This window comes from Dendrobates tinctorius, unplaced genomic scaffold, assembly GCF_039654945.1.
Source record: "Dendrobates tinctorius isolate UK_male_01 unplaced genomic scaffold, ASM3965494v1 ptg000158l, whole genome shotgun sequence".
Classification (NCBI taxonomy): domain Eukaryota; kingdom Metazoa; phylum Chordata; class Amphibia; order Anura; family Dendrobatidae; genus Dendrobates; species Dendrobates tinctorius.
Genome location: NW_027361825.1, coordinates 1,338,051 through 1,358,129, shown reverse-complemented (window position 1 = coordinate 1,358,129; position 20,079 = coordinate 1,338,051). Strand labels below are relative to the sequence as shown.

At 43.5% G+C, this 20,079-nt stretch overlaps 2 protein-coding genes across 4 annotated transcripts in view; one reads left to right on the top strand and one right to left on the bottom strand.

Moving 5' to 3' along the window:
* TAP1 (transporter 1, ATP binding cassette subfamily B member) overlaps positions 1-6,328 on the top strand; it is a 34,369-nt gene extending 28,041 nt beyond the window's left edge. For all 3 annotated transcript variants that reach the window (XM_073548714.1, XM_073548715.1, XM_073548716.1), the window contains 3 exons: positions 1,163-1,322; positions 2,136-2,272; positions 5,362-6,328. In XM_073548714.1, the coding sequence (XP_073404815.1) occupies positions 1,163-1,322; positions 2,136-2,272; positions 5,362-5,586 (522 nt within the window). In that variant the 3' untranslated portion in view covers positions 5,587-6,328. The remainder of the gene's footprint in view (positions 1-1,162; positions 1,323-2,135; positions 2,273-5,361) is intronic.
* On the bottom strand, positions 6,310-19,862 carry PSMB8 (proteasome 20S subunit beta 8). Its single transcript, XM_073548726.1, has 6 exons — positions 19,568-19,862; positions 16,587-16,731; positions 16,359-16,470; positions 14,611-14,740; positions 8,116-8,320; positions 6,310-6,518 (listed from the first exon to the last, which is right to left on the bottom strand). Exons 1-6 carry the CDS (start codon positions 19,697-19,699, stop codon positions 6,430-6,432), a joined length of 813 nt encoding a protein of 270 aa, XP_073404827.1. The 5' UTR covers positions 19,700-19,862; the 3' UTR covers positions 6,310-6,429.
* Positions 19,863-20,079: the final 217 nt, after the last annotated feature.

The window sequence follows — 20,079 nt, the reverse complement described above, 5'->3', positions numbered from 1 at the left end:
AACATGTTTGTCTACAGCTTGTTGCCTAGGAGACCTACCACCACTGCCAAACATGCCGTGTTTACAAGCTCTTTTCTATGTAACTTGTCAGTGCTGCACTGAAGATGTCCAGGATCGTTGGAGTGCGCTGTTACCTCCAAATCCTGCCCAGTTTCAGCGCAATCCTTACAAACTAGACAGCAGTGGTGGTCGGTCTCCTAGGTAACGAGCTGTAAAGAAAAGAAAACTGTTAATATCCCAAAAACAGTTACAAATTTTAATAAACAGGGAATTGAAAAAGTGCTTGTTTTATAGGCAATTGTTTTTCTAAGAATGAGGTTCAGGCAACTAAAATAAAAGTAACTAATAAAAATAAATTAAAAATACATAAAATATAATTTCTATAAAAACAAGGTAATATCAAAATGTTTGGAAGGTATGGACCACTTTTATTACATTTATAGCCCACAGTTTTTGCAAGAAAGTGAGTTCCAAATAATTGCAACTCACACGAAAAGTCACAGTCATTCACTTTGCACATCACTCACCAAAACGGATGTGAGGATGTGCAGCTGACAACCGTCAGTCAGATTTATTACGTCTAAGGCCACAAAATGGTGCAAATATTCCTAGATTTCATCTTCTGATTTTAGGACAGCAGAACAATTATACAAATTATGACATAAATATAGCTCAGTCTGCTAATGCAGGAGTATGAAATGTTAGTTTTAATAAATTTGCTCTGGAAAAATTCCTTAGAATGAACAATGAATATTTTTTATTTATTTTTCTTTTTACAATAAGCCTGAAAATTCTGAAAAAAGGAAAAATTTAGTATATAAAAAAATCTAAAGAAAAATAAATGAGGAACCTTCATTGTCTCGATAACATGTTGCAGAAATCATGAAGACTGTCCAATAAATATGATTGATGCCCGATGCGGTCAGGCTGAAAAAAAAAAAGCACAACATCCACCATAGCCATAAATGTAAGGTAAAACCATGGTGGCCGCTGCGTTGATCAGACATTGCTCATGCAGGTTTATTGCTATAGACTTCATCACACTATAAACCCGAGAGCAACGAGACTGGAAACAGACTCCATCATCATCATCATCATGTGGTGCTGGTGGCATCTCGCGTGTGTCACTGGAATCTGTCTTAGCTCGCTTCCTTCATTGCAGGTGTCCGTGGTGAGTCAGGAGCCTGTCCTCACTGCCCGGCCCTTAGATGACAATATCTCTTACGGTTTGGGACACGTTTCTCAGTCGTCCATGGAGAAGGCGGCAGCCGCAGCAAACGCGCATGATTTTATTTCCAGCATGGTGGACGGGTACAAGACAGGTGGGTGTATGACAGATGATATAAGAGGCGTTTGTGATGGAAGCGTCTGGTCACACAAGGGTTATTACACTCTGCCCTGGGTCCTGGGAAGTAGTTTCTGTTATTACCCCATTTGGTGTAATGTTTAATGCCTACATACCAGTGCCATACATCAGCCTAATAACAATGTGAGGAAAATGCCTAAACTATATATAAACTCTATAGTGCCGCCACCACCATACATTGCTGGAATAATATACTGTACAGCACAGGAGATATACAGTGTATAATCCCCCATACAGTGCTCAGATACCTGCGGTGACCGAAACTGCTCCATACATAAATCCATATAATAACCGTGCTATACGGTATGTGAATAATACAGGTATACAGCCTGCATTACAATGCATGATGGTCACATAGGGGTCACATAGGAGCGGCTGATGTGCTCTGTGCGGCTGATGTTCTCGGTATGGCTGATGTGCCTTGCGTGGCTGATATGCTTTGTGTGGCGATGTGCTCTGTGCAGCTGATGTGTCTTGTTTGACTGATGTGCTCTGTGCGACACATTCTCTGTCACTGATGTTCTCTGTGCGGCTGATGTGCTCTGTACAGCTGATGTGTCTTGTTTGGCTGATGTGCTCTGTGCGACACATTCTCTGCGGCTGATGTGCTTTGTGTGGCTGATGTGTCTTATCTGGCTCATGTTCTCTGTGTGGCTGATGTTCTCTGTGCGGCTGCGGGCGTTGCGCACTCTAAAGGACGGTCTTGTATTCTTGCAGCAATAAATGAATGACTCGTGTGTGGAGATAATAATCATGTGCTGTATTTTAGGTGCTGGACAAAAAGGCGCCCTTTTGTCTGGGGGTCAGAAGCAAAGAGTGGCGTTAGCGCGGGCCCTGGTGAGGGATCCCATGGTCCTTATACTGGATGACGTCAGCAGCTCCCTGGACTCTGAAAGCGAACTCAAGGTGAGTAAACCGAGAGGATAATTCTGGCAATGTTCAAAGCGTTTCCCCAGTTGTGCCGCCGAGCATTGCGACATGTTCCATACATTACAGAGCATGTCGTAAATCAGGATTTCTGGTTTTCCCTCCAAAAATTGCCAGATTTAGTATGAATGAGAAAAGTGATGTACAGATTGCTGTGCGCCACTCCTTGTAGTTATCTCTGTGACGGTGCTGCAGTGGGGACTAGACACAGTCTTCTCGTTGCCGTAACACCCAGCTTTGATGGAGGGAGTGTGTGACCTGACGCTGAGTAGCCTTGCTGGCCAAGAGGAGACTATAACTAGTAGCCGCACCAAATAGCTGGAAGGAGTGTTAATCAGCGATTATTTCATTGTTACTCACACATGTGAAGCGGAGGCCAGGGGGGTAGTCGTAGCAGTGGGTAACAGTACTGGCACAGCCTGGTCCTCTGCTCTAATAACACACAGCAGTTCACTCACTTGCAAGTCAGGGTCCATTCCACATGGCCAGGAGTCCTTTTCCTTTAACACCACACAATGACAGTCAGAGTCCAGGTTCATCTTCAACAAAACAATTTTACTCAGCTCATCCAGTTTAGTCACAGAAACAGCACAAGATTCTTCGCAGAAGATCACCATTCTTTTCCCTTTACTGTCCCTCCCTCCTCCAGAAATATCCACCAGATCTGCCGGTCCCGCAGCTTCCTCACTGGTCGGACTAATCTGCTTCAGGAGTTCCCCGCCTGCTTCCCTTTCCGAAGGTGAAGTCGAGAAATGGCTGTTCCATTCCTTACCAGGCCGTAGGCCTCAGACGTTTAGGGTTGTTCCCACGAAATTTGCTATCATTCTGATGCTGCCAAGATATTCCTCCACACTGTGATTGTCAGCTCTAAGGCTCTGGACTGCTGGGATCCTCAGCTTAAACGTTCCCCTGTACACGACTGTCCTGTCCTTGCTCCCAGCTCACACTCTACTCACTAACTCCAGGAAGCTCCTCCAACTACCTTGCCTTAGCCCCTCCTAACTAACCTAATTGTATTGGTCTAACTTAACCCCTATCCTATTCTATTATGCCCCCCTTACTGAACTAAATCCTACACTTTCCCTATATCTCCTCAACACATGAATATATATATATATATACAGTCATGGCCAAAAGTATTGACACCCCTGCAATTCTGTCAGATAATACTCAGTTTCTTCCTGAAAATGATTGCAAACACAAATTCTTTGGTATTATTATCATCATTTAATTTGTCTTAAATGAAAAAACACAAAAAGAATTGTCCTAAAGCCAAATTGGATATAATTCCACACCAAACATAACAAAGAGGGTGGACAAAAGTATTGGCACTGTTCGAAAAATCATGTGATGCTTCTCTAATTTGTGTAATTAACAGCACCTATAACTTACCTGTGGCACCTAACAGGTGTTTGCAATAACTAAATCACACTTGCAGCCAGTTGACATGGATTAAAGTTGACTCAACCTCTGTCCTGTGTCCTTGTGTGTACCACATTGAGCACAGAGAAAAGAAAGAAGACCAAAGAACTGTCTGAGGACTTGAGAAACCAAATTGTGAGGAAGCATGAGCAATCTCAAGGCTACAAGTCCATCTCCAAAGACCTGAATGTTCCTGTGTCTACCGTGCGCAGTGTCATCAAGAAGTTTAAAGCCCATGGCACTGTGGCTAACCTCCCTAGATGTGGCCGGAAAATAAAAATTGACAAGAGATTTCAACGCAAGATTGTGCGGATGTTAGATAAAGAACCTCCACTAACATCCAAACAAGTTCAAGCTGCCCTGCAGTCCGAGGGTACAACGGTGTCAACCCGTACTATCCGTCGGCATCTGAATGAAAAGGGACTGTATGGTAGGAGACCCAGGAAGACTCCACTTCTTACTCCGAGACATAAAAAAGCCAGGCTGGAGTTTGCCAAAACTTACCTGAAAAGGCCTAAAACATTTTGGAAGAATGTTCTCTGGTCAGATGAGACAAAAGTAGAGCTTTTAGGGCAAAAGCATCAACATAGAGTTTACAGGAGAAAAAAGAGGCATTCAAAGAAAAGTACACGGTCCCTACAGTCAAACATGGCGGAGGTTCCCTGATGTTTTGGGGTTGCTTTGCTGCCTCTGGCACTGGACTGCTTGTCCGTGTGCATGGCATTATGAAGTCAGAAGACTACCAGCAAATTTTGCAGCATAATTTAGGGCCCAGTGTGAGAAAGCTGGGTCTACCTCAGAGGTCATGGGTATTCCAGCAGGACAATAACCCAAAACACACTTCAAAAAGCACTAGAAAATGGTTTGAGAGAAAGCACTGGAGACTTCTAAGGTGGCCAGCAATGAGTCCAGACCTGAATCCCATAGAACACCTGTGGAGAGATCTAAAAATGGCAGTTTGGAGAAGGCACCCTACAAATATCAGGGACCTGGAGCAGTTTGCCAAAGAAGAATGGTCTAAAATTCCAGCAGATCATTGTAAGAAACTCATTGATGGTTACCGGAAGCGTTTGGTCGCAGTTATTTTGGCTAAAGGTTGTGCAACCAAGTATTAGGCTGAGGGTGCCAATACTTTTGTCCGGCCCATTTTTGGAGTTTTGTTTGAAATGATCAATGTTTTGCTTTTTGCTTCATTCTCTTTTGTGTTTTTTCATTTAAGACAAATTAAATGAAGATAATAATACCAAAGAATTTGTGTTTGCAATCATTTTCAGGAAGAAACTGAATATTATCTGACAGAATTGCAGGGGTGTCAATACTTTTGGCCATGACTGTATATATATATACAGCATAAATACACACAATGCATTACACAGCAGAACAACGTTATAAAACATATGAGGTATATCAGCTCTACAGGGACATAGGAACATGAGTAAGGAGAGTGGGGCACAAACTGGCCTCGGTACACCCCTTACTCATGCATAATAGACCGGTGTGGGAATCATACCCATCCTGGTCCCCTCCGGTGCGCTCCATCCTCCATCTATGTTTGCTTTTGTACAGCAGATTTGCACCCATGTGTTTCCCTGTGAGAAGGCGCAGACTGTCTTTATATAATTCTGTGATGTGACTTTTCTGTCCAGATACAAAGCACCATTTATGACAACCCAAACAAACGTACCGTACTGCTGATTTCCCACCGCCTGAACTTCGTGGAGAAAGCCGACCATATTCTGGTTCTGGAAGGAGGTCAGATCAGAGAGTCCGGCAGACATGAACAGTTACTGGCCCGGGAGGGTGTCTACTGGAGACTCTGGAACAAACAGCACAGCACTTTCCACCGGGAGAACAGAGACACCGAGGAATGAACAGGAGGCCACGCTCGTGCCGTGTCCCTTGTGGGTGTGACCCGCTGCATACATGGACTTGAGGATGTGCTAGATCACATCGTATGTTATTGATAGTAAATGTTTCTGCATTGCAACAAGTCAGTCAGCAGAAGCTCAAATCTGATGCCTTTTAGCATTTTCTGTCATTTATTGCGTTTTTTATCAGAGAGACATTACAGTCTTAGGTCCCTGCATTTGCTGTGTAGCCCTAAACTTTATCCATGGACTATTACTTCTGTTTTTCTGCATAGTGACTCCTTACAATACATCCCAACCAGTATTTGCCGTGTTCATGCATTAAACTTTTTGCAGATGTGCTTGCTGTGAATGAGAACACGTGTCCACATTCATAGGCTGTAACCTGTCCATCACTAATCCTGCCCTCAGCCCAGAAGTGGACTCGATGCTCTGTGAGAGGCACATTTGTTCCCATGTATCAGTCTGGTGTTCAGGATGTTGAGCTCACAGAGCATTTTCTAGACCGGATACAATTGTACCAGTGTCCTCATTCACTGACAGCAAATGTGAAAATGGCAGCCAGATATTCCACTTATAAGGCTCACCTACCTGCACCTTTGTCATTTCCATACTTTTGCACACAAAAAAAAACCTTTATCTTTATATTTGCTTCTTGTATTTTGTTATATTTTTAGAATTGTAATAATAATGAAACAGACACAAAAAGTAATAAAACAAATAAAATGTTAGAAAAACTCCTTTATTTTTGGGGATTGACAATCACAGTTTTGTTGTGATAACAAAAAATGGAGAATTGTGAGAGGATGATGGAGTCATCGTCTCTGGGCTCAGTCTCTGCCGTCACTACTTCTTCTCCTCCTTGTACTCGTACAGCAGGTCGCTGACATCGTACTGCCCCACTTTCACCCATCCATCCTCCTTCATGTGGTACACTGAGGAGACACAGACCGGTCAAATTTTTAGTCCATGTCATGAAATTAATTAAAGGGGGTTTGCTCTCTTTATAAAGTTAACAGATGGAAGCCATGCTTGTAAAAGTAATAAAGAAGCCATACTTAACGGTTTGCTCCAACGCTGGCACTCTGATGGTCTCCACCGGACAGACAGGAAGTAGTGCCATCTCAAATACCAGTTACCTTACCCTGCAGCCAATCACTGGCCTCAGCGGGAAGGTCAGTGGTGGGCGCGAGAGGTAAACCGTCACAGTGGCAGCACTGGAGCGAGGGGGTGCATTACTTTGGTAATTATGACCCCCCATCAATCCCATAACCATGGCTCTTAAGAATGAGGTGTATATGTAGCGAAGGTTGAGTGTGCACACCCCTGCTACATTCTTTCACTATGAGACTCACGGAAATATCCAAGGACAGCATTCTCAGAATCGATGGGGGTCCCAGTAGCCGGACCCCCAGCCACCAGGAAGTTTCTTGTATAGTGGATAAATTCATACTTAGCAAAGATATTTTAACTCTAAATGAAGAGAAGAAAATTCCTTTAAGCGTAGAGTCAACAGAAACGCCTTCCACTGTGATGGCCTTTTGCTGCACAATTTTGTTTCAAAATCATGCAGGGATTGACCCGATGTTAGTGGGCAGAGCTTCATCCTCACCTCTGCTGCCCGACTAATGGGCAGAGCTTCACCCTCACCTCTGCTGCCCCGATTAATGGGCAGAGCTTCATCCGCACTTCTGCTGCCCCAGCTAATGGGCAAAGCTTTATCCTCACCTCTGCTGCCCTGGCAAATGGGCAGAGCTTCATCCGCACCTCTCCTGCCCCAACTTATGGGCAGAGCTTCATCCTCACCTCTGCTGCCCCGATTAATGGGCAGAGCTTCATCCGCACTTCTGCTGCCCCAGCTAATGGGCAAAGCTTTATCCTCACCTCTGCTGCCCTGGCAAATGGGCAGAGCTTCATCCGCACCTCTCCTGCCCCAACTTATGGGCAGAGCTTCATCCTCACCTCTGCTGCCCCAAGTAATGGGCAGAGCTACATCCTCACCTCTGCTGCCCCAACTAATGGGCAAAGCTTCATTTTCACCACATCTGCACCGACTAATGGGCAGAGCTTCAAACGCAATGCTTCTGTACCGTCTAATGGTCAGAGCTTCCTTCGCACAGCCGCGTGGGCAGAGCTGCCTTCACTGCACCGTCTAGTGGGCAGAACTTCCCCAACACCGCCTTTGCACCGTCTAACTGAATGTAAATGGCTAATTGGCCAATAGGCCTGCAACAAGGTCAAGAAATGTGGAGAAGATGATGTTCTTCTACGTGTACCAGAAATGGCTGAAGCTTAAAAGGGGGTGGCCCACAAAAAAAATCTCTAAAACATTTGGCAGGAGATGAATGTATGATCGCTGGGGCTCCCCAAAATCACAAGAAAAGGTGTCTTGAGTTCCTGTCACATTAGCGGAGCTAAAAAATTATGTAAAGAGAAGTAATAAAATGTTGAAAAATGTACACATTCAGTAAACATGCCTATTTATATATGAGACATGATTTTATAGCTGCAGACAGTAGCAGAGGTACTTACTATTCACCACCCCTCCAGAATAATTATCACGGTGTGCAGCATAACTGATAGCTCTGCGGCCAAGGTCATATGCCTCTTCAGGGGTCAGATCCTTACGGTATCCACTATCCATAACTCCATAAGCAAAGGAGCTTCCTGATCCGGTGGAGAACATGTCATTGGAGAGTCTTGTCCCGTTTTCATCCACGTAATATAAACCAGGGCCCTGTAGGTTAAACACTTATAGTCAGTATTATGTACAGAGCACACCATTAGTGATGAGCGAGTATACTCATTGCTCGGGTTTTTCAGAGCATGCTCGGGTGTCCTCCGAGTATTTTTGTGTGCTCGGAGATTTAGTTTTCGTCATCTTATCTGCATGATTTGCGACTTATATACACTTCATGGAAAGAATCTCTTACTCAATTGAATACAGCTAAAATTAAGACACAATCGCTTAATAGCATTGTAAGGCTGGAGCAAAGAGATATATGTAAAATAGGACAATATTGAGAAAGTCGCACAAGGGACTGAATATAAGAAGAAAAAAACGACCAAAAATCTCACTGGAGAATGTAATAATACAAAATATAATTTATTGGACAATCAATAATACCAGAATGTGTGAAAAACAGTAACAAGGAGAATCCAAGTCTGATTATACATGCAGAAAAACACCAAAAGACACACACACATTGCGGAAAAAGGGGAAAGGAGAAATATAAGGCACATATAATGCCTAAGAGCAAAGATACATATAATTACACTTGCTCATAGCAAAATTGCATATCCCCAAAATAAGCCTCCTAAAGTCCACATCACCAGACATGTGTCCATGATAGGTGATAAAGCATAATAGAGTTGTAATGTGTTAAAGTCATACCTGATAGAGGTGGGAGGCAAGCCGCCGTGGTGTGTGTCCCCCCCGACGCGCGTTTCGGCGTAAAATGACTTTCTCAAGGGGTGAAAGGCATTTTACGCCGAAACGCGCGTCGGGGGGGACACACACCACGGCGGCTTGCCTCCCACCTCTATCAGGTATGACTTTAACACATTACAACTCTATTATGCTTTATCACCTATCATGGACACATGTCTGGTGATGTGGACTTTAGGAGGCTTATTTTGGGGATATGCAATTTTGCTATGAGCAAGTGTAATTATATGTATCTTTGCTCTTAGGCATTATATGTGCCTTATATTTCTCCTTTCCCCTTTTTCCACAATGTGTGTGTGTCTTTTGGTGTTTTTCTGCATGTATAATCAGACTTGGATTCTCCTTGTTACTGTTTTTCACACATTCTGGTATTATTGATTGTCCAATAAATTATATTTTGTATTATTACATTCTCCAGTGAGATTTTTGGTCGTTTTTTTCTTCTTATATTCATGACTTGCGACTTGTAGACAGGCTGAATACATGTGGGAATAAAGCTCCGAGCACGCCAAAATACTTGGAGATCACCCGAGCATGCTCGGAAAAACCCGAGCAACGAGTATACTCGCTCATCACTACACACTATCGCTCCTCATCGTCAGTATTATGTACAGAACACACTCGCTCCTCATCGTCAGTATGATGTACAGAACACACCATCGCTCCTCTTTGTCAGTATTATGTACAGAACGCGACATTGCTCCTCATTGTCAGTATTACAGTTGTGCTCAAAAGTTTACATACCCCGGCATAATTTTTGCTTTCTTGGCCTTTTTACAGAGAAAATGAATGATAACAGCAAACCTTTTCATCCACTCATGGTTAGTGGTTGGGTGAAGCCATTTACTGTCAAACTAGTGTTTTATCTTTTTAAATCATAATGACAATCCAAAACATCCAAATGACCCTGATCAAAAGTTCACATACCTCATTTCTGAATACTGTGTATCGCTCCCTCTAACATCGATGACAGCTTGAAGTCTTTTGTGGTAGGTGTGGATGCAGATGTTGAATTCCTGTGAATTCCTGGGCTGTCTAGCATGAACTGCGCACTTGAGATCTCCCCAGAGTGGCTCAATGACATTGAAGTCAGGAGACTGAGATGGCCAATCCAGAACCTTCACTTTGCTCTGCTGTAGCCAATGACAGATCGACTTAGCCTTGTGTTTTGGATCGTTTAAATATGTCCCATGCGCAGCTTCTAGGCTGATGATTGCAAATTTGCCTCCAGTATTTGCAGATAACGTGCTGCATTCATCATTCCTTCAACTTTGACAAAGTTTCCTTTGCCTTTGTAGCTCACACATCCCCAAAACATCAGCGATCCACCTCTGTGCTTTACAGTAGGAAATGTGTTCCTTTCATCATAGGCCTTGTTGACCTCTCTCCAAATGTAACGTTTATGTTTGTGGTCAAAAAGTTCAATTTTGGTCTCATCACTCCAAATTAACTTGTTCCAGAAGTTTTGAGGCTTGTCTCTGTGCTGATTTGCGTATTGTAGGTGAGATACTTTGTGGCATTTGCGCAGTAATTGCTTTCTTCTGGCGACTTGACCATGCAGCCCATTTTTCTTCAAGTGCCTCCTTATTGTGCATCTTGAAACAGCCACACCGCTAGTTTTCAGAGAGTCCAGTATTTCAGCTGATGTTATTTGTGGGTTTGCATCCCAAACAATTTTCCTGGCAGTTGTGGATGAAATTTTTGTTGGTCTACCTGACCATGGTTTTGTTTTTACAGAGCCCCAAATTTTCCATTTGTTAATCACAGTTTGAATGCTGCTGACTGACATTATCAATTCCTTGGATATTTTTTTTGTATCCCTTTACTGTGTTATACAGTTCAACTACCTTTTCCCGTAGTTCCGTTAACAATTCTTTTGCTTTCCCCATGACTCATAATCCAGAAACATCAGTGACTGGATGAAATATGTGGATCGCCCTGTGCCAGGGCCGTGGGGTACTCGGAGCCGGGCCCGTTAGTTTCAATGGGAGATGTCACGGTAGCTGTTACCTGGTCCGTGGCCCTGGGCGTCCATTGTAAAAGGGGAATGTTGAGCGTGTGGATGATGATGATTAAAGTTTATTAACGAATGATTCGTGATGCCACCTGTGGTGTTCGGCAATGAAGATGTTAAGCCGACGCTGCAGACAGATCCTCTGGGACAGATGGTGTGGTGCAGCAATGATGTTGTGGCCCTCCACAGGTAGGGCTGTAGTCCCAGGGCAGTGTAGATGAAGAGCTAGTGAGGAGAGCGTAATGGTGCAGAGTTCAGCACAGAGATGTAGCAGTGCTGAGTGGGCTGACACAGGAAAAAGTGGAGGAGACCAGGGCATGTAGTTCTAAAGCTTTACTCACAGTCTGTTGTGCATACAGGTGCCCGCCTCAGTGCCATGTCCTCCCGGTCAGGGGCTCAGCCAACCTCCAGGCAAGATGAAGTACTTCTTTCCAACACTCTGCCAACATATGTGCCTCTTCTGAACGTCTCCCTCCTTAGCGCTCGTAGTGAAGTACTCTCAGTACTGAGTTACACTGGAGTTCCTCCTGTCAGATGTTCCTAAGAACTCTACTTGTACGGCAGACAGCTGTAGCCTGCTTCGGGGACTCCCTGCTATTAAGTCCTGGCTCACTCTCGTTGCTGTTGTGCCCCCAAGTCTTGTGTGGGAATAAAGTGGTGACAACTTCTATTCCTCCGGTGTCTGTCGCAGGACTATTAGTATCCTTACAACCTCGGGGACCGGACTCCGGCCTTGCGCTTAGAACTTGAGGAAGGGCTCTGCTCTAACCCTAATCCTTAGTTCTTTTCTTCTCCTTACGTTCCGTACAAATCAATCTTTCTTATGGAGAATTAGGCTTTCTGTATATCTCTTTCCTGTGCCAGCAGACTCAGGTCACTGAAGTCTGCTGCAGCACTTCCTTCATCCACCCCTCTCAGGGAATCTTCTCTCACAGACTGACCTAGTCAGACTGACCCAGTCCTAATGAGCTCTCTTGTGCAGACTAAGCTCACCTCCCAGCACTCTTCATGTTCCAAGCAGGGAGCCACCAAAGGTGCTTTGCTACACTACTATGTTATGTTGGATGCAGGTGTTGGCATGTGGTCAGGTGTCTCCACCTTAACCGGAATGGTGGGGTACCACACCTCAGGAGGAGGTGCAGTACCTCTGTGGCGACTGAACCCTCAGGGGCGCCACATATGCAAGAGTCTGTCTGGATCCCAGAAACTCATACAGCTTTTATGCACACACACTGATTACAAGCAAACAGGTCACTGGTGAGGATGTTACCTTTAGTAGCCATTCAAACCCATTTGTGACAACTTCTGTGCATGTTATCAGGCCAAAATCACCAGGGTATGTGAACTTTTGATCAGAGTCATTTGGATGTTTTGGGTTGTCATTATGATTTAAAAAGAGAAAACACAGTGTCACGGTTCCACCCCTCAGGGTGTCTGGGATGCAGTTATTGACAGCTTGGCTATCCAATCCAGTACAGTTCATGCTCAAGCTGTCAGTACTTTGATGGACAGCATGGCCATCCAATCTGGTACAGGGGCGGGCTGAGTTTGTTGATTGACAGCTCAAATAGCCAATCTGTGACTGGGAGGCGTTGGCTGTCTCAGGTGTTCACTATCCTGGGTAATTGCAATTCCTACTTAACTGAGCAGCTTCTCCCAGACCACTACCAGACATACATTCATCTTGTGAGGTCTGTGCTCTGTGTTCTCCTGTGCCTTGTGTTCTGTTTGCTTGATCTGTTGCCTGACTTTGGACTTGGTTCTGACCATCTGCCTGTTTAACCCCTTCAGCTCTAATCCATTGACCTCCCGGTACTGTGACCTCAGAACGTTACCTGACTATGCTTTTCTCTCTTCCTTCTGTTTATGATGTATCCTCCTGGCTTCTGACCTTGGACTCCCTGACCACTCCGACTCACGGCTTGGCCGTGAGAAGTGACTAGCATCACACACAGTAGTTTGACAATAAATGGCTTCACCCAACCATTAACCATGAGTGGAGAAAAAGTTTTGGTGTTATCATTCACATTTTCTAAAAAAAAGGCCAAGAAAGCAAAAATTTTGCCGGGGTATGTGTTCTGCCCTCTGATATAGGGCAGTCTGTTTGTGTTATGTGCTCTGAATAAAGCAATATGTTTGTATTATGTGCTGGGTTAGATATAGCACCAACTAGTGGTGGCTGAATTTATAGCAGTGTATTTGATAACATTTTCAGTCTGTGACTTTAACAGAAGCAATGCACTGTGGTGGGATTGAAGCAATGCTTTGTAGGAACGTAGCAGTGTATTCTGGGAGGAGGGAGACTCCATTTTCCTTTTGTGGATCTCATAGGACGCACATGTTATTTTGTCCTCCTGTTTAACTTTTGTTTTCCTGCAACTTCTCTACTTGAGTCACTACTCGGGTAAAGCATATCTGGTAAGAATCAGTGTTTTCTTGCAATGCAGTGATTTAGAGAGGTATTAATTACTGTTTAGCAGCCAGGAGATGTTATGAGATGTCATCAACTGTTTAGTTGCCAGTTCTCAGTAAATGTAATCAGAAACTAATGTATTCCTATGTAATGTTTGCATCACATTGTACACTTCCTGTGATTGTGTTAGCTGGGATCATCTGCCCAATACTTGTGGATGTTATTTGTATTCTTTATAGTTTTACCGCGCATGTTCTATACTCTTCAGCAATAAACAAGTTAGACTACAGAAAACAGTCTGCTTATTTTGGAAGACAGAGTTGTGGTTTATGCTGTATGCTGGATTGCACACCGTGTCAACGTGCCTGAAGGCAGAACAGTATGTAAACTTTTGAGCACAACCGTATGTACAGAACACACCACCATTCCTCAGTGTCAGTATTATGTACAGAACACACGCCGCTCCTTATTATCAGTATTATGTATAGAACACGCCGTTGCTCATCATGGTCAGTATTATGTGAGGTGGGGTAACAGTGAAGGAGAAAAGTCACCTCCCTGATTAGTTTCTGGGGCTGTGGTTGGTGCTGCCCAAAAGTTGATCATCAACAGATGAAGAAACTGACAGACTCCATGGATGGAGCTTATGACTGTTATTGAAAAGGGCGGCCATATTATTATATTGGTGACTGAGGTTTTTATGCAAATGTCAGTATTGTATTTTGTACATTTTGAGCTGTTTGGTTATTGTTTTCACTGTAATTAATGAATACAAACAATTGAGATGGAAAAATTTCATTTTTCATTTAGATGGATAACAATTCTGCACCCACAGATATCCTAAGAAAGGCAGAACTGCACTGTTGCTTTCTTAAATATTCAGGAAATATAATCATGAAAAAAAACTTGCAGTGTATGGTAAACTATTATCTCATATTTTAACCATAATTTAATAAAAATTGCTTTAGAGAAATACCGATAGTCTGAACGCAACACTTTGATGCACAATGAGATTTTTGAGCACCACGGTTGGACATTTAAGGACATGACAAAGATGTGTAATGTTAATTTCTGACTCCTACAAAATTTGGTTCATTTGCCAACTGGTAATGAAGCAATTCTGTGGCTTAACCATCGTGCCGAGTCTATTACCTTCTCATCCCAGCCACAGATCATGCTGCCCATGCTCAGTCCCGCACCTCTGTACTCAAGCATCATGTTACACAGGAGTTTGGAAGCCGCCGACACTGTGATCCGGGAATTATTCCGCAGCTGGTATAACCTAATATAAAGAGGAATGTGTGGATATTAGACAAAATGTATGTATCCTCTGTTCATATGTGCGTTGTGGCTTCCATATATAGTGAAAGCCAAAACAGTCAAAGGATACCTCCAGCACACAAAGTACCCCATTGACTTATAGTGGGATCTCTTTTGCCCCAACACTGGGACAGTAATTTTGACAGTTCTGTATGTCCTATCAAATCTGGAATCTGCAAATCTCAGGAGCAGAACATACTGTAGCTATACTCATGTCAATATATTACAACGTCATAATGAAGTATTGAAAAAATATAGAATTAAAAAAATTACTAGACAAAAAAATGTAAAATAATCCCAATAAAAAAATGAAAGATTTATTCACACCTCAACCATTTATGGCTGGAATAACTCAGCCCAGGCATCGACCACTGTAGATGGATTTCCAAACACAGCTGAGATCGGCTGGAAACACTGTCTCTGTAACCGCTATACAAGTGAATGGGACCTATGAACACAGGGTAGCCGTTTCTGTAGCCCCAGCAGCTGTAGTTAAAGTCTGGATGGAGTTATTTCCGCCATGAAAGTCTAAGGCCTTTTTCACACTTCAGTTGTTTCACTTTCAGTTGAAATCCGCCAAAGATTAAAAAAAAGGATCCGTTTCCGTTTCGCAACAAATGGATGTAACCCGACAGTTTTTTAGACGGATCTGCTGAAGTTGCAAAGTTCAGGAAATTTAAAGGAATCGTGGTCTGGAAAAGGAGAGAGAGAGAGAGAGAGAGAGAGAAGAGAGAATATTTTTGCTGCTTCCAGAATGGCGTTCAGGGTTAAAAGGCATCGCCGACAAAATGTCTCGGCCATGCGCAGTCAGAAAAAGCGGTCCACCAGTGTTAAAAAACGTTTCATTGTCCGTCTGCTCCGCCCGGGAGCCGCTAAAATTTTAGCGGATCCATCAAAAAACGGATGCAACGGACGACCATCAGTCAAAATCCGCCGCTAATGATAGTCTATGGGGAAAAAAACGGATCCGCCCCTTTTGGGGCGGATCCGTTTTTTTATAAAAACGGCGGATTTTGACTGACGGAAAAAAACTGAAATGTGAAACAGTACTAAGATGGAAATAAACTAAAATTTTGGTAACAATACGATCAGTATATTGCAAATTAATTTTGCAAAGTCAAGATCCGAGTGCACTTGTACTGCGAGTGAATAATGTGTCACTGCAGGAGACAAAGGCCTGAGGTGTAAGTGAAATGTGACTGACGCGCGTTGAGACCAGACATTGTCCAAGAGCATCTAGTGTGAAGAACAGAGTGCGGCTTCTGCACATGTAACCAGAGGATGAGATATGTTAAGGCTTTGTTCCAGTGATTGGTCCTTGAGAATGAGTAAATTTTGTCACTGGTCCATAGACAGTGTTTTGTCTTTTTTAGTGCCGCTCTGAGAAGGGAATTTGCACTGTTAGGTCCAAACTTCCTAAATTCTTTAAAGAACCTCTTACAAATATGAGTAGGGAAATGGAAATAAATGTTTTTGATTTATTGGACAGTATCATTGAGCAAACAATTGTTCCATTATCGTACTCACTAATATAGAGTGTAAAGCCGCCCTAATGCAGTTATCGGTAGTATATCACACACCTGCACTCCTTGGCGAGAAGCCGTTCCCAGTACTGGCAGTCTGCAGCACACCCGGACATGGTGCCCAGGAGGTACGGATTTATCTCAATCACTTTGTTAACCTTCAGTGTAGCTGTAGAGAAAATGATGCATGGGAATCATTATCTGGAAGTATTCAGTCACCCACGGCTAATACTAAATCGCTTGGAAATTAAGTTCTAGTGTAAAAGGTATTTAGCAACCACTCACCGATATACTGTCCTGCTGACGCACGTGAATCCACAGCCACAATCACTCCATGCTGGAACTTGAAGGCCAATGTGGTGGTACCATGCCATGGCTCTAGTTTCACGCCATCCACCCCTTCCTCCAGATGATGGAGAAATGCTGCAGGCTGAGAATAATAGTATAAATTGTGAGGCTCACATGATCTGGATTTGTGTTTCTCAATGTTCCTACTGAAATAAATTACATACCTCTGAAGTTATGATCTGACACTGCGCAGCATAGATTCCACTTAGAGACATGCCGTCTAATCGATGGGTTGAGAAACTACGGTCTAGAGTACTTTAGAGTGATGAACCACCTGGGCCAATATACAGTCCATGTTGCCTTATTTCTGGCCTTCATTGTAAAGGGCAGTCACAATCAAGATTTATCAAAACTACTGCAAACAAAGTGCTGGAGTTCTCCAAAGCAATACAGATTGCTTTTTTCTCTCACACTCTTGTACTAACTATTGGAGATTGCTACCCTACAAGTCACCTGACCCTTTAACGAGCCTTGCAACATGACTAAGGATATTGGCCAAGCAAGAAACGGATCTGTAGCTAAGCCTTAAAACCCATCTGAAGCTAAGCCAGAAACTCATCTGGAACCAAGCCAAAAACCTATATGTAGCTAAGCCAGAAACCCATCTTGTCGGTAGATGAGAATACTGGTTGGCTGGATGAGAAGGATTTGACTCAACTCAAAGGCCTTTTCATAACTAGGATGTCTATATTTTCCTCCTGGAAGAGAGGAAATATGCCTACTTTTCCCCATGAGTTTCTACACTCCAGATTGATCTCCTTGAAGTGAATATCGGGGAAATATTAATTTCATTATATAATTGCAGATATAAAAAAAAAAAAATACTCACCCCCTGTAATCCAGCACTGCATCTCTAACGGTTCTTGTTGACAGGCTGCAGTAGTGATGTTATAACTACAGCACACATGACTGATGCAGCCAGTTACTGGGTTCAACGACACAAGGCGCTGAACCCATTGATGGTCTGCAGCAGGTACATGCGTTGTATTTGTGACGTTACCACTTCTAGCTATCGTACAAGTTCTGTATTCTTTTCAAACAACTGATCAGCAGGGGCGTCGAGAGTCAGACTCCCACCTACAGGGCCGCCATGAGAGCATTACTGCCCTGACTGGCGTATGGGGCCTGATCAGCAGTGGAGCCCCGTCTCTTCTGCTGATCGGGCCCCAGTGGCAGGATTCTACCGATGCTGTAACTGAACCTACGTCCGAGACGCAGGTTCAGTTACTCTATTGCCGTGCGGGCCCGCACGGCAATAGTTAAAGCCGCCAGCCAATCGGAGGCTGGCAGCTGACGTCAACGTGCATGTTAGTGGCGTATGACATCATTGTCATTCGCCGGCAAGTGTGCGCTTGAAATTCATCACTACAGGAGTGCGGCCAGGTAGGGAGACAGGTTTTTTTTATTATTGTATTGTGTCCGTGTGCAGGTAAGGGCTCATACGCACATGCAAAAAACTCCGATGAATCTCGCACGTCAATACCCGGCATTGCCCCCAGCACTCGGGAGCGGAGCGTGCAGCTGCACAGAAATACATGCAGCTGAACGCTCCATTCCGAGTGCTGGCAGCAGTGCTGGGTATTGACGTGCGAGATTCATCCGAGTTTTTTGCATGTGCGTATGAGCCCTTACCTGCACACGGACACTATACACTGTATAATATATACAGCGGTCCTGTGTACAATGTCACCAGTGATCACTGAATTACCTTTACTCTATACACTATACAGTGCTCCTGTGTATAATGTCACCGGTGATTACTGTATTACCTGTACACAGACACTGCATACTAAGTACAGATCTCCTGTGTATAGTGGCACTTATGGTGATATTAGTATTGTGTTTTTTTTTATTACTGATCAGTATTGTAGTATTCAGTCACTATGTGGTGGTAATATGTTGTCCGGCCATGGTGTGGTGGTATTTGTTCCTTGCATGTGCTATTATTTGGTCACTATGTGGTGGTAATATGTGGTCTGTTCATGGTGTGGTGGTATTTTTTCCTTGTGTGTGGTACTTTTGGTCATCATGTGGTGGTAATGTCATCTGGACATTTTGCAGTGGTATTTGTCCCTTGTATGTGATATTATTTCGTCACTGTAGTGGTAATGTCTGGTCTGGACATGGTGTGGCGGTATTTGTTCCTTGTATGTGGTATTATAGGTCACTATGTGGTGGTAATATGGTGTCTGGTCATGGTGCGGTGGTATTTGTCCCCTGTATGTGATATTATTGGTCATTTGTTTTAAAAATTAAAAAATAAATAAAAATATACCTACATTGTATTGGCTATTTTAACAAATGTTTAATAGGTTACAGTAGAGCAGGGCCCGGGAAAAAGAGTCTACCTTGTCGTGGTGGCTGCTTAAAAAATCTTTTGACTGTGGACAGTTCGAGGAGTGGAGGTGGGGCAGGGGTGGAGCCCGGGTGGAGTCTCAAGGGGGTCCCAAAAGTTTTGCCAGTATGGGGCCCCAAAATTCCTAATGGCAGCCCTTCTCACCTATATAATACTGGATAACTGTTTCTAAAGGAATTGCCCACCTTAAAAAATTACAGCACCAAAGGATGGATAAAAAAATAAAATGATGCATACTCCCCCCTTCAACCACATTGGCTCCAAGCAGGCCTCTCCAGGGGTCTAAGGTGGGACAGGAACTGATGACACTGAACTATGGTCACCTGATCAATGACACCTGTGATTGGCTGCATCGGTCAGGTGACTGGAGCTGCACTTCATCACAGACACAAAGTAGATCCCATAGTGGCAAATTTTGCCACATCTGCTTAACAGAAAAATACTTCAAGCTGCTGTAATGCCATGCATAATATATTATATATTATTATGATTACCGTATATATGATATTATTATATGATATATACCAATGAGAAATGTGATACCATAAGTAAATATCTGTACCTGGCATCCGGGTGGCACCGTCAGTTCGGTGTTATATGGTTTAAAAGAGACTGTGGGTGAAATTTTGCCACCGTAGAGGGGCAGTCTCCAGTCCTCATGTCCAGAAACCCCACAAAAACTCAGAAGAGCCATACCAAGGAGAAGAGTCGCCCCAGAAACGTGATCCTCAGTCTTCTGATCGCCCGGATCTACTCTTCTCTGTTTATTTTCTCTTTATTTTATATAAACCTCTCTTCCCCTTGTTTTTTTCCTTTCGTCTTCTGTCTGAATGAAACTGAAAGTGTCGATCATGATCCTACTCTCCTCCTCCTCTTTAGTCTTGAATTGACTGTTCATCATAGCACAAATCTGAAAGAACTCGTCTAGGTTTACTTCATGGTTCGTGGTAATTTACTTAGCTCTGTTACCCTTTCATGACCAAGGCCTTCAATGTCTAAACGTCCACAGCAAAACTTTACCTTTAGAAATAATACATTCACAAATATGACTTCTCATGGCTTTATTTTTTCATT